This window comes from Haemaphysalis longicornis, unplaced genomic scaffold (assembly GCF_048455015.1).
Source record: "Haemaphysalis longicornis isolate Haplotype H1 unplaced genomic scaffold, Haemaphysalis longicornis Haplotype H1 scaffold_8, whole genome shotgun sequence".
NCBI lineage: Eukaryota > Metazoa > Arthropoda > Arachnida > Ixodida > Ixodidae > Haemaphysalis > Haemaphysalis longicornis.
Genome location: NW_027526445.1, coordinates 166639380 through 166653073, shown reverse-complemented (window position 1 = coordinate 166653073; position 13694 = coordinate 166639380). Strand labels below are relative to the sequence as shown.

Below are 13694 nucleotides of genomic sequence, written 5' to 3'. Positions count from 1 at the left end.
GGGGAATCAGAACCAAGCTTTCAAAGCCTGTGTAGAGAGGACTGTAAGGCTTTTTTTCTTTTTCTTGATGCACTCCTTGCTTTCATGGTTTTTCCCTAACTCTGGTCACATATATTGTCACAGTCCATTTGCAGGATGCAACTAAATGTGTCCTCTCTTTTTGACCTCTAAAACTACGCAGTGCTTTAATCTCCCAAGACGCCTAAGCTTGAAGCTAACCTAGTCGTTATTTCACATTACCTGGAATTCATGCAGTGCAGTGACCCTCTGCTCAAGGAAACTTCAGTTTAACAAACTATCACTTAAATAGACTTTCCTCAAGCGTTATTTCATAACAACTACACCAGGGCAAAGTTTTCACTTGAACGGTCCTTGTTTCCCGGGCCCAGAAGTTTGTTCAAACAAAATTCTTCCACACAGCTTTTGATCTCCCAAAAAATGGTGCAATGAACTCCAGTGATTGCAACCTTCCTAAACCCATGACAAGGTTTCAACAATCATTTATCATTTAGAGGCATTATTTGTCCGTTTACTTTTTTTCTTGTCTTCGAACTAAAAGGTCACCAGCAATTAACTTGCTACTTATGTGATAGACTGCTTAGGATTTCACATTTCTTTCCTGTAGGGTACCTATTAGTAATCTAACCCGTCCAGCTCTTTCTTAGGTATCGTTCATACGTAAACAAGCACACGCAGACTGTAATATAAAGAAAATACCAACACTGGCGTCGCCAGCCTTACTTTTGCGTGCTGAAAGAAATAAAAGGGCAATATCTAACTAAACCACCCGCATTACACATATAAAAATTGATCCCATGTATTTCGTTTCGTCACCTTCTGCTTTTTTTTTGGTTGTTTGCATCCTGTCCATATATTTTCTAAGTCCACGAAGCAAAGCCTCAGTGGTTAGTCAGTGTCGTGTCTTGCGAGTACTGCCCATTCAGAAAGTACGAGGATGAAACAGGCAAGAGTTTTCTCTGAATGAACAGAGGTGCCACAGGATGATACCAGGTTCACAGCAAAGCGCTCTGTGGCTCATCTAGCTTTTAACAGCACGGGCAAAATAAATGGAATTATAAACAAGTATATCTATATAAATCCCATCAGGCAACTCTAGCGTGTTTTCAAACATCAGCCAGAGTTAGTAACAGACACTACAGCAGCTGTAGTCTCTTTTCGGAAGCCGAAAAGGCCAAACCAAGGCAGACGGCCAAACACAAACATACTCGTGTTTTGATGTGCAGCCTCCCCTAAGAATTTTTTGCACTTTTGCAAGCAGCTTTGAAATGTCACTGGGCACCAAGCAAAAAAAAAAATGAAGTGAAAGCTGTAATGTTTATGCGAGCTTGTCATATAATGACTATCCTAGCAGCTTTTACCAAATTTAGAGGGTGTTGCAAAACGCAGGGATACCAGAGAAGTATGTAAGTGATAACAGTCCGGACAGGTAAAATGACCGACAGGAAATCTGGATGTGAAGCCACTTCGACACCAACAGCTGTCAACAGTACAATGGCCTCAAAACATTGGAGAATGAATAAACACTCGACAGCTGAATATAGCCAAACCTGCAGTGTGCCCAGAACGCATAAGACTTAAGTACAATATCATTTGAGCATAGAATTAGAATTCATAAAGCTTTAAAAGGGAGACTAAGCTGGTGTTGTACCACCCATAGCAGGGTTTTGCTAGAGGGAAAAAAATTTGAGGCATGACTTCACATGGGTGGTGTGAGTATCAGAGTCAGCTAGCTGAAGTTATTAATAGGTACTATATATTAGGTGACTGAAACGGCTGGCTGCCACTGACCGCTTTATTGATTTTGAATTGATTGAAACTGCAGTTGACAGATAAAATTGATTTATTTGATTAGCTATTTTGCCAAATATTGGCAAATCTTCCTCAGATGGCTAGTCTGTCACTGTCAGTATGTTCTTTCCGCAAACAACAACGATGTCCACTATGAAGCAATGCCACACTAACAAATGACGAAAAAAAATGTTTTAAAAAGAGTAGAAACTACGAGCAGCTACACATAGGTGAGTTACGTGCGTGACTTACGTGTTAATGAGCTGTGAAAATATCCACGAGCACTATGGTCGCCACTATGGTCGCCAGATGTTGTCCTATCAATTGCCCGTTTTACTGAACAACGCCTCGATTTGTTAGTGCGCAAATGATATGGCACATGAATTTACTGCCTGCTGTGTCGCTCTGAAATTTTTCTTGGTGCCCAAGTGATTTGTTGCGCGCTTGCGCTTGCGGTGTTGCTTTATTTTTTGCATTTTTCTGTATTTCACTGCAACACATTTCTTCTTTTGGCAAAGAGCTCCTTTTTGGGGGGGGGGGGCTGTTTTCTGTCTGCGTTTTTTTCCGTGCTATAGCATTATCGCATTTTGCTTTGGTGAAATTGCGACTTCCTGTATGTATTTTTTTTTTCTTTTGCTAGTTTGATTTTGGTGCACAGATGGAACTTGAAGACTGTCAGCAATTTTCCCCTGTACAATCGATTTTTTTTAGCACATGCTGCAATATGTCTGAATATATTGACTGTATGCTATTGTTAAAGGGGCGCAGTCCTTGCCAAGCCTTAGTGGCTTTTTTGTCTGTGTTTCCTTCAGCGTCATTTTGATACTGGGAATAAAAAAAATGAAAGAAAAAAAAAGATTTAATTTGCAGTTCATATTTACTGTCACATGGCTACTCTTGCTTCCTCTAAAGGCAACCTTTTTAGGCAGAAACGCAGGTTCCCAGTCAACCCTGTACTAAATGTGCCGGCACTGGTAGCTTGCTGTTTATGAGAGACGTTTCGCATTTGATAAACAGCCATGGAGGCTTTATTGCTGACTGAGATGAAGAACAAGGATTTCAAGTGCCTGTGCATACGAGATTTTGGGGTGTGCAAGAGGTTTGCCTGTGGCACTTCACTACAGCACGTCACGTACTCTTACTTCACTAAGAGTACTTCACTGCAGTACTCTTAGTAACCCAAACAGTACCTCATTCAGCCCGAAATTCTGACAGCTGAATTTTTACAAAAGGTGTTTAAGAAAACAAATGTGGTGTGCAAGCAGATAATACAAGAAATTAAAGAAAAAGTAATAAACATTTGTATCTATCACTGAATGTGTCTAGATTTTTTTCCAAACAACACTCAACTGTGCACCTGCATTTCAGCAACAATTTGTTGCCTAAAGCTGACAATCTGCAGTAACAAGGAATACAATACTCCACAAAAGAGGTCCCCCTTTTTGTTATTAACTGTTAATCCAAAACCTCAAAAACGTCACTAAACAGGCGCCATATTTCAGGAACAGCAAATGCCAGATGCAAAAATTTTGTCGGTGACGACTCAATGCACAGGAAAGACTCTGCCGAGCTTGAACTAGAAGAAGGTTAATTGAAAGCATCTAGTGCAACAGTGGTTATTACACAACCTCCACCTCGTGAAAACAGCGTGAAATAAAAAATTTCCCTTTTACCTAGGAACGAGTTCCAGCTGCACCAAGAAGCTCAAAAGTGACTTGTCTGCTCATATGAGCCGACAGACAGACAAAGCCCGGTGAGCTCAGCTAGTCTCCATTCAGCAAAGCAACATCCTACAGGAAGTAATCAAAGCTGAACCCCAGGACAAACTGCGATGTCCATCTAGCTGGAGGCTCAAATCTATCTAGAAGAGAAATAATTTTGTCTCAAGATGATTTCCCTTTTCCAAACCCAATTTGGACTCCGGCAAAGGAATATTTAAATGCACAAAAAAGCTTTGAAAACAGATTCATGAACAAACTGCTTGCAAAAGCAATGCGATTTGCCCTCAGTTAATGTGACATGAAACCGCCTCAAAATGCAGCAACGGCAAAGCTCTAAATTACCCATCAGCCAAGAGCACTAGCCACCAACACGGGCGAAAGCAGGTATTGTGGCAAGCACTGCACGTTTGCCCCAACGATTAAACAAAAATGGCAAAATAACTCAGCAGCAAAACAAATAGCACAAAAGAATGCCAGAGTCACGCCAGCTTGGAGTAGCACCTCAGCGAAAACAGCGCATATTTTTAGCCCCTGTCCATACAGCCAACACCGAAAGCACCACTTGAGAATGAAACTCAAGGAAGCAAAGTAACAGCCAGCCTGTGTCAGTGACATTTGCAATTCTCCGTCGGGGCTACAATTATCAGGTCGGGCCCTGTGCACTTCCATAGGGCAGCTTTGTAGCTCACTGGGATGCTGAAGGTTATCTTGTCTCCGTACGTACCGTTTTAGTGGGCAGGGTGGAGGAGCGGGGCTTAGGGAGTGGCACTCCGATAGCGTAAGGGGAGTGCGTCGACAGAAACGAACAACGCTATGAGGCTACAGTAGTTGGAGACATGATTACCATTGATGAGGGTTTTGGACTAGGCTGCTGTTAGCCTCGAATATTACGAAACAAGCCTTACAGAGCACCTCACTGAAGTCGTTACTTATCCTTTTTATTTAAATGTGTCGGCATGGTGGAAGCAGAGAAAGTATCAAACACTGCAATCCGTAAACAAAAGCATTGTTTTTTAACTATTTTTTAAACTATATTTTTAACTATAAATTTAACTATAATTTTTTAACTATAAATTAACTATACAAAGGTTTCATCTATCTTAAGGCAGTGTTAAAAAAAACAGAATGATGTGATGGGTGCAAACCAGGAAACCAGTTGGTCATATGGAATTGAATGAGAGCGATAATGCAAAACCAGCAAAAAAAAAAAAAGTTGTGCTCATTGCTTTCACCACAACAACCAGGTGTTAAAGTAAAATAAAGAAGTGTCAACCAGCTCTTACACAACAATGCTTTCCCCGCTGTTCGTACATTTTCAGTTACTATTCAGTAAAATTTTTAACCATTTGAAAGCCAGCTTGAACGATGACAATGGCTTTTTTTTTTTTTTTTTTTCGCTCCTTAAGGAATGTCTTTTTGGGACACCATGATGTTTACGAAGGACAACACCACAAAAGAATGTGCACTTACACCATGTTTTTGCTCCACATTTTCTGGCACTTTCCTAGTTAACGGCACATTTTACAAGATTAAATGTGGCGGCTATTGCTTTCGTGCTGAAAATAGTAAAATAGATCGGCTTTAGCACACAGCAGTTACTCCAATAGGTGAAATAAAAAGCATTACACCGGCTGTGTCCCCAGTTGATGGCGACTTCAAGCTCATACGTATGCAAAGCACCAGCGCACGGGTACGTCTTTCAAATATGATGGAGATATAAAGGCAAAAGTGCAATTTCGTTCCAAGCGTACAAATGTACTTTCCCTTCAAGATATGGGGATCAACAAGTGATAAGATAAACACTATTCATAATATCTCTCTAAGCAAGCACGTGTGCAGGTACAGCTGCCCCTGGTGATAAGGAAGTACCTATTGACATAATAAGAAAACGGCCTAAACCTAAGAAGCATATTTGGACACATTTGCCACATTGTGCCCAGCAGACAATGCTGAAGCCACAAAAAATGTCCCTAAATAAACGCCAGACATGGCGGTCACAAGAAGAATGTAGAACCTCAAACCCTTATAACCACCACAAAAAAAAAAAAAAAAAAAAAAAAAAAAAAAAAAAAAAACTCCAGCTCTACTTTCATTCAACATGACCACAGCATGATTAAACAAACATGTCTGCCTGTACGCACACAGACACCTTGAAAGGTGAGAGTCTTTCCTGGACTTCTTAAATGCAGAAATGTCTGTCTATCTGTGTCTGCCTGTCTGATTCTATTCATAATATCTGGGCTTGCAAAGTTAAGAACGCGTACGCTTATACAGGCAAAGCATTTATGAACTCCCAAATCTGGTGGCATTGTTTATACTTGTGAACACTGTTGAGCAAAAGCAAAACATTACGCATATTTGAGGCAAAACATATCAATATATAAGTGATACATTTTTTCCCCTTCTTTTCGAAATTCCCCACTGCGGAAACACTAGAGGGACCAGAAAGGGGGCGAGGGACCGACCTTCTGAAGGAAGGAGTTCATCCACTTGGTGAAGGTCTTCTTCTGGATGTGGAGGCGCTCCTCCTGAAGGGCCCGGATGCGGCCCTTCTCGAACTCCATGGCATCCGCGCGCTGCGACATCCTGCTGCTGCTGGAAGGCCGCGCTCTTCTTCTCCGCGTTCACCCAACGCCGCCGTTACCTCATCGCGGCCCCTTGCACCTCCTGCACGACGAGAGGACGGGGGGAGGAGTCAGCCGGCAGGATCGCAGCCAGCATATCACACACACACACACACACACGAGCCTGGCACGTTTGTCTAGCTGTGAGCCCGGTGTTTCATTCCACGACACTTCACAGATAAGATGACCTCCTAGTGCAACAAAGGAGCAACTATAACACGCCGGACCCTGCGACCTTGCATTCAGTGCAGGCAAGTAGCAGCTCCGATAAGAGTGTAGCAAAAAAAAAAGTAGCCATGATGGTTAAATAAAGTACGAGGGGGTAAGGAGGTCCCGAAACTATGTATTGCTTCAACAACTCCCATGACCCCCTTTCTTTAGCAAAATAAGCCTATGAGCTTTTTGATACGACACATGCAAGCTCATTCATGATTGAACAAGTTCGTGCTGTCATTACAAGGCTGTGTAGGCATGATTCGAAAATGATTGATTGTAGGGTTTAACGTGCCGACGCAACGCAGGCGATGAGGCGCGCCGTAGTGGAGGGCTCTGGATTAATTTTGACCACCTGGGGATCTTTATCGTGTGCCGAAATCTCGTACACACGGGCGTTCTTGCTTTTTGCCTCCATCAGAAAAGCGGCCGCCGCGGCTGGGAATCGAACCCGCGACCTCGTGCTCAGCAGTGCAACGCCTTAGCCACTGAGCCACCGCGGCAGGTCATGATTCGAAAATGGATGCTCACTCACATATATATTTTTGTGCTTTTCTCAGTATTCGCTTTGTTGCACAGAAATGATTCAGAAGATGTAAGTCCCAGACAAAAGTGATTGTATTGTGATTGTGACTGTTTTCTTGTGGTCTCTAAGAATAGTACCACAAACATTTCTGGGTTTCCCGACTGAGAGACGGCGGAAGTTGTCACCACTGCTGAAATCCGAGATGTTAATTGTGTAGATTTCAGCGATCCTACTGATTTATTTTGACTAATTGTGTGGCTCTTTGTAATTAACTGCCAGGAACTCGCCGTGATGGCACAGTGGCTAAGTAAGGCATTGCACGCTGCTGAGCCTGAGGACTCAGGTTCAATCCCAGTCGCGGTGGCTGCTTTTCTGAAGGAGCAGAAAAGCAAAAACGCCCGTGTGTCGACATTTCGGTGCACGTTAAAGATTCCCACGTGGTGGAAATTAGTCCAGAGCCCCCCGACTATGGTGCTTCTCAAGCCTAGGAGTAGCTTTGATGCATTAAACCCCACAATCACTCAATCATCGATCTGGCAAAGGTTGTTTCGCAACACAGCCACACTTCCTGCGGAGTTCTCACGCACACGCGCGGTGGGATTTGGTCTACATGAGCCCTGCAACAACTGCGTACTCTCTGGCAGAAACACCGCAACAGCATCGCAATTCTCCTACCATAAGCTACAAGCACTTTATTAGGTGCATTTCTGGGAAACTGGCGTTCAGTCGAAGCCCACCTTGCTTCCTTTATCAGTTGGAACAAGGGTATTATTATCACAGGAAGCTTTAAAGCAAGGTCTTATTTAATGGAAGTTAGCGAAGTTGGACTCGAGCGAAACCAAAGATGCACTGCCAACCACAGGTGTCAGCAAATAAGCTTCACAGCCAAAGTGAGAGCCTATGCAAGACATCAAGAAGAATGGATGAAAGCTACCTGGGGACCTAATTTTAACTTTGTGTGAGTGCTGCAATGCTAAGACGGTGCCAAAAGGACCTTTCCTGACTAGTTTTGTGACACTGGGAGCCAATCAGATTAAGCTTCTTCTGGGAAGATGGAGATTCTGAGGCAAAGAATAGGGCTCCAGATCTGAGACAACCAGCGTGCCCTCGGAGGACAATGTGCCAACTACAAATAAGGCTTGACAGAATGCTAGGTACTATGAACGAGAGAACAGGGCGAAGTAGGCTCCTTGCCAAGTTTTTCGGACTTAACGCACATTTAAAACGGGAAGGATGTCGCAATTGAAAGCTGTGTACTCCCAAGACAGCCCTGCAACCATACCATGACAGCACTATCGCCACAACACTTTACTTTGAGTGGTCAGAGATAACAACCACAAAGTCGCATTAACGCACATCTTGCACCATGCCCTGTTTGTTGGCCTGAAAAACAATAACTAAACAACAAGCAATGATCTTGTACACTTGAACCTTATAGGATCACCGACCTTGCAAGGATCACCAAGTGCCACTTGCAGATTAAGCATGAAGCAGTATGATGGAAAGTTTTCACTGAGAAGCACCAACGCTTGGCGGAATTGGACGAGAGAGAGAAGGCGGCGAGGAGAAGCAATCACGTGATCCCCAGAGTACACACTGTTGGTAGAACGCATTGTTCTCACTAGAACGCCTCACTTTTGTTGCACCCCCGCTTTGCCTGAGAACGGCGGTCACAGCTTCTTATTGACGAAGCGTTGGATTGACGCGGCGCACCTATCTTATCCCGGCGGCTACCGAGATCGGGCGGCGATCCAGAGAGAGAGAGAGAGAGAGAGAGAGAGAGAGAGAGAGAGAGAGAGAGAGAGAGAGAGAGAATAAACTTTATTTCGAGGAATATCCCGAAAGCCGGAAGAGCACGACGCGGGATGTTCCCACAAAAGGAGAGGGAGGAGAAGGGGGGGGGGGGGGGGGAGAGGACGACGCCTCTACGTTCGCCCTCTACCATGGAAGCTCACGCGAGCAGCGACATAATTTGCTCGGTTGGACGATCCTACCTTGTAACGGCGAGGTTGCATACACAGCCTTCGCTGCAAGAGAACGTCTGGGCGACATTTACGCGCCTGTCAAAAGGAAATGCGCGCAAGCGAAATCCTTGCATTGCAGTAGCATAGCTTTGCGAGCTAAAAAGATTTGTTGCGTGATACTCAGCTCATTAAAGTCCGGCTCATTAAAATCCCATTGTCACAAGAATCACTTGCATAAAGCGCGGAAATGCATACTGCTTCGATTCCAGGATTCGATCGCGCTAGATTTCCAATAATTATATAAGTTTTTTGCGCGTGATGGAGTCCCCAAAATTAAAGCTTGCGCACTTTTACCGTGACTTTCCAGTTCCACCTCCCCAAAGAAACAATTAGAAATTTGCGAACGAAACAGCAGCTGGGCTCTTCGGTAATCCATACGGGACAGATCTCCGAGGACGCAATCCGGCATTCGTCTTTCACATGCACTTCCACGGCGAGGAGAGCCTGGGTATAGTGCCCATGGGACTACCTGCGGCGAGTTCCATACTGAAAACCGAAGAACCCTACCACTACCACTGCTTCTTTTATAGTGCAAAGTAGCGTCTGCGGGTTCACTTTAGTGCTAAAACAAGCTGCGTCCTGACGGCGGCAATATACATCAGACATAGCCAGTGCCATAAAAGCCCGCTGTTGTTTGACGTTCCTCTCATACCAAGAGTTCCTCTCGTACCCCTCCTGCAACAATTCGGCCATCTCTGGGCATACCATTTATCACAAAACATAAACGTTAACGAAAGGGGGCAAAAAATACGCAGGAAACCGACCAGATAAGCTCTGTAGCAAGACTTGGCGAAAATCCCCGTCCGAGTAGAATTGTCCACGTAGACAAGCATGCCGGAACTGCCAGTGAGATTTACCCGCTAATAACACCTCGACAGTGCCTTGGAAGGATTCACAAGGCGGCAACAACAAAACAATAACAGGGCAAAACAACACGGTTGTTCAATAAGGCACGACCATAATTCTTCGCAGCGCCGTGTAAAGCGCGCCCGGCATTGCGCCCTTATCTCGCCCGCTTTTGTTGGCGCCAGCCAACGGTGGCATGCGAACGCGATAAGCGACGCGGGGTATCCAGACGTGTGTGTGTGTGCCTAGGACCACGGCCAACAACAGCCACGGGAAAACCGGGACGGCTTCGACAGCTACGCGAGTTTGCACACGCAGGTAGGTGGTCGCAAACAAGAGATTGTTCGCTGCTGAAGTCCGGCAAGTCAAAGACAGCTTCAATAGCTACGTCAGACTATAGATGAGCCACCACAGCCACGCACTGTGCCCCCATACCTATGCGCGTCAAAACAGAAAAGCTAGGCTAACTGGATATATTCGCGTTTCAAGAGGCGCAAATACGACGACAGGAGATTGAGGGGACAAGGTTGAGGACGCCTGGTTCGTCTAGTCCTCAACCTTCGTCCTGTCTTTCTTGCGATTTTCACGTAAATGTTGTCTTTAAAACAACAACGACAAATATTCCCAGCCAAAAAAAAAAAAAAAGAAATTTTTGTGAGTCTAGTTGGACCCGTCCGAAAACCACTGAATCAATCGGAAGTGCAGGGGTTTCCCATTGGCCCAACTGCGTTTTCGTCGGGTCCAATTAAACCTCCTATGTTTCTTTTTTTTTTTTTTTTTTTTTGCTGGGTGTCCATAGCTATACTACACAAAGGGCCAACGACAAGAGAGATTGTTCGCTGTCGAAGTATACGCCGAGAACGACGCAGACATCCACTACGTCTGCCGTGTCATGGCCTCGGAGCGCTAGGGGTGATCTCGGAGGCCACGGCTGCGCGCCGGACCAGCCCAAGACAGCTTCAATAGCTACGCGAGCAGTACGCACACACAGGGTGCCACAAACAAGAGATCGTTCGTTGCCGAAGAACAGCGCAGAAACGCACTACGTCTGCCGCTGGTTGGCCGGCGCGCGAAGACAAGTGAAAACAGGCCATGCAAGGTCGCGCGCCGATTAACGGCAAGGTCGTCGCGGCGGGGAATTACTGGGGGCTGGCCGCCGAGTAATTGCGGTTTGCTCGCCCCCCGGAAGGCGGAACGGGTTAAACGCGCGGGATGAACGGGAGGGAAGAGCCGGAGGCAAAGAGAAAGGACTAACACTTTCTCTGGGAACCTTCTAAAGTTCCGTTAATTACACGTGGCATGCCGACGAAACTGTCGGCTTTCAATAAACACTCTTTACCTTCTCCCACCCGAGTACACGAGTAAACAGTTGGTCCGACAGCGTTGCTTACCTCGCAAAATTTCCTGCTCTTTTTTTTAGCCGCGGCTACGGTACAAAATTGATCACTACGTCAAACGCCGACCTTGACATGCTTACCTCTGTAGAGTTCACCGAAATAAGAAAAACCCCGACTTATATAGCCTACCTGCGTTCGTAATACGTCGCTCGTTGTTTCGTTTTCCTGGCGGCTACATGTCGACAGCTCGGACCCACTGCAAATTAGGGCTGAGATTTTTCTTTAGCTTCTGCTTATTTTTATTTCCGCCGAACCCCGCTGTATGTATTAGCTGCCAGAAGGGCTAGCTGAAGGGCTGGCAAATTGTATCGCGAAGATAAACAGCGCAAACGACGAGAAAGACAAAGGGAATCACGTAATACAGGCGCTGTTTTATTTTCGTAAACAGGGAAATATGTTCCAGCACTGTTAAATACACTTTAAGGTGCGAAAAACGTTGACGAGGCGACGAAGTACCCCGAACAACTGGTAACAAGCGGGACACCGAAAAGGGGCTTGAGCTTACGACGTGGCGCCCCCTGTCGTACAAGTGGGACGATAAAATTCGTAATCCTTACATAGTTTCGGAATCAAGTTCGACCAGCTACCCTTCCCGACGGCATAGCTCGAGCGCAGGCGTTATCGGCACAACGAACGCTCCTGCCGTGACGCCACAATTTAGAGTTATCGAGTTCAATTGGCTTATCGCACGATTACGCTGAGAACGGGAGAAAAGAAAGGGGGTGGGGCGCGAGATAGATTCCCCTAGCGCGAAATCCGGGCCCACTTTCCATTGAAAGAATACATTCCCCTCCAAACCGTGTAGTATTTGATGGGGTAAGAGACGCTCTATTTTCACAAATGTCCATGCCGCGCTCAATTAAATGTCGTTTGCAATGTGAAACTACTCCGAATTTCGAAGAAAAGTAAAACGACTCGATAAAACGGTTAAGACGGGCAACAACGAATACAGATCGGAGAGCGCATGCAAGCTCGACGACGACGACGACGACGACGCTGAAACCATTCACGACGCGGCGGAATTAAAAGCTCGCGCGACCTCGGAAGAGACGGCGGGAATCACAATGAGTGGCCGCCGCGGAGCAGACAAGCGTCAGCCTTCCAAGAACCCGGCCGGGAAGGAGCAATAGACGTCGCGGCGGCGCAAAAAATAAAATAAAACGGGAGCTGTACAACCTTGAACACGCTTCGCCACGCCCCGGAACTCCGCGCCTGCGCCCCGTATACGTCGACTGAAACACGTAACGCAGTAGGTAGGCACGAGGGTAGAGCGAGGAGTAGGGGGGAGGGTGGGACACCTTGCCACCATCCTCTTTCCTCGACTGCCCCTCGACTTTTTTTTTGTCCCAGTCACACTCCTGTCCTACTCGTTTCCAAAAGCTGTACGCGACGAAACCACGGCTCCCGCGAAGTCCACGCGTAGCAAGTTTGAAAAAAAAAAAAAAAATGAAAAGGAAAAAGAAAGCGCGAAACATTTGGAGAGAGAGAGAGAGAGAGAGAGAGAGAGAGAGAGAGAGAGAGAGAGAGAGAGAGAGAGAGAGGCGATCTGGCGGCATCATTACGTCGATGGTCGTCGATTCGCCCCAGTCACGAAGGGGAGCTAGCCCTCCACATGAGGGGGGGAATCGTTTCGTTTCTGTCTATGGTTTCTTTTTTACCTTTCTGAGGAGAGCGCGGACTGACCGCTTCCGTCTGCGTGCACCGCTTGAGGCAGTCGAGCGGGACCGCGGAGTCAACGCATCCTAAATCATCATCATCATCATCATCATCCACACGCACAGCCCTAGTAGCTAGCGCTGTGCACGCCTGCCCAGAGCTAGGCCGCGGGATTTGGGAACGTGCTGAACGTGCTACTACCTTCGCCGTAGGCCCTCAATGGGGCACGAGCTAAAGGAGAGAGGGAGAGCGCATTCATAAGGCCAGCGATGGTCATACGCGTTTCTAGGGGGGAGGGAGAGGTGGTGACATCTTCGAAGGTGGATTACTAGACGGAGGCGGAGAGGGGCAATGTAGGCTTAGCAGTGCTTGTTCAGAAGGCGCATTCCTTGAATCGTCCCTTTGCGAGATTCGGACGAGAACCGGCGTATCCAGCATGGTATGGCCGATGGGCCAGCTCGGACCTGGAGACACAGAAGAGTTTCGCGGAAAGAGCTGCCACGGTCACCGGCCGGCTGCGGCTGTAGGTCACCGAACGCACTTAACCAGGCTTTTAATTCAAGTTTTCTCTCTATCTCTCTCTCGAGGTTCGGACTGAGGCCCAGTCTTGTCAGCGGCAAGAGATCCAGGTCGCGTTCCTTGTACTTGCGACTTGAACACGCTTCTGACACCGGTCAACCGTACCCGCCATCTCAATAGAGAGCTTTAGCAGTCCGTGTGTTCCGTAGTGTACGCAGGCACCGTGATAACCGGGACCCGACTGCGCATGCTCGCGCGGAAGGGCGAGGAGGCGCACCCCACCGTGGCGAATGCACGGGCATGGCGAGGGCCGGCCCGCGGAACTAATCCACCCTACAACCCCGTACAACACGGACCAT

General features: G+C 46.7%; 1 protein-coding gene across 1 annotated transcript in view; it reads right to left on the bottom strand.

Annotated features, from left to right (window-relative positions):
- The window catches only part of Kst (spectrin beta chain, non-erythrocytic 5 kst), a 189259-nt gene that overhangs the window by 103153 nt on the left and 72412 nt on the right, over positions 1 to 13694 (bottom strand). Inside the window, exon 2 of the mRNA XM_077680340.1 lies at positions 5996 to 6197. Coding sequence (XP_077536466.1) covers positions 5996 to 6115 — 120 coding nt within the window. The 5' untranslated portion in view covers positions 6116 to 6197. The remainder of the gene's footprint in view (positions 1 to 5995; positions 6198 to 13694) is intronic.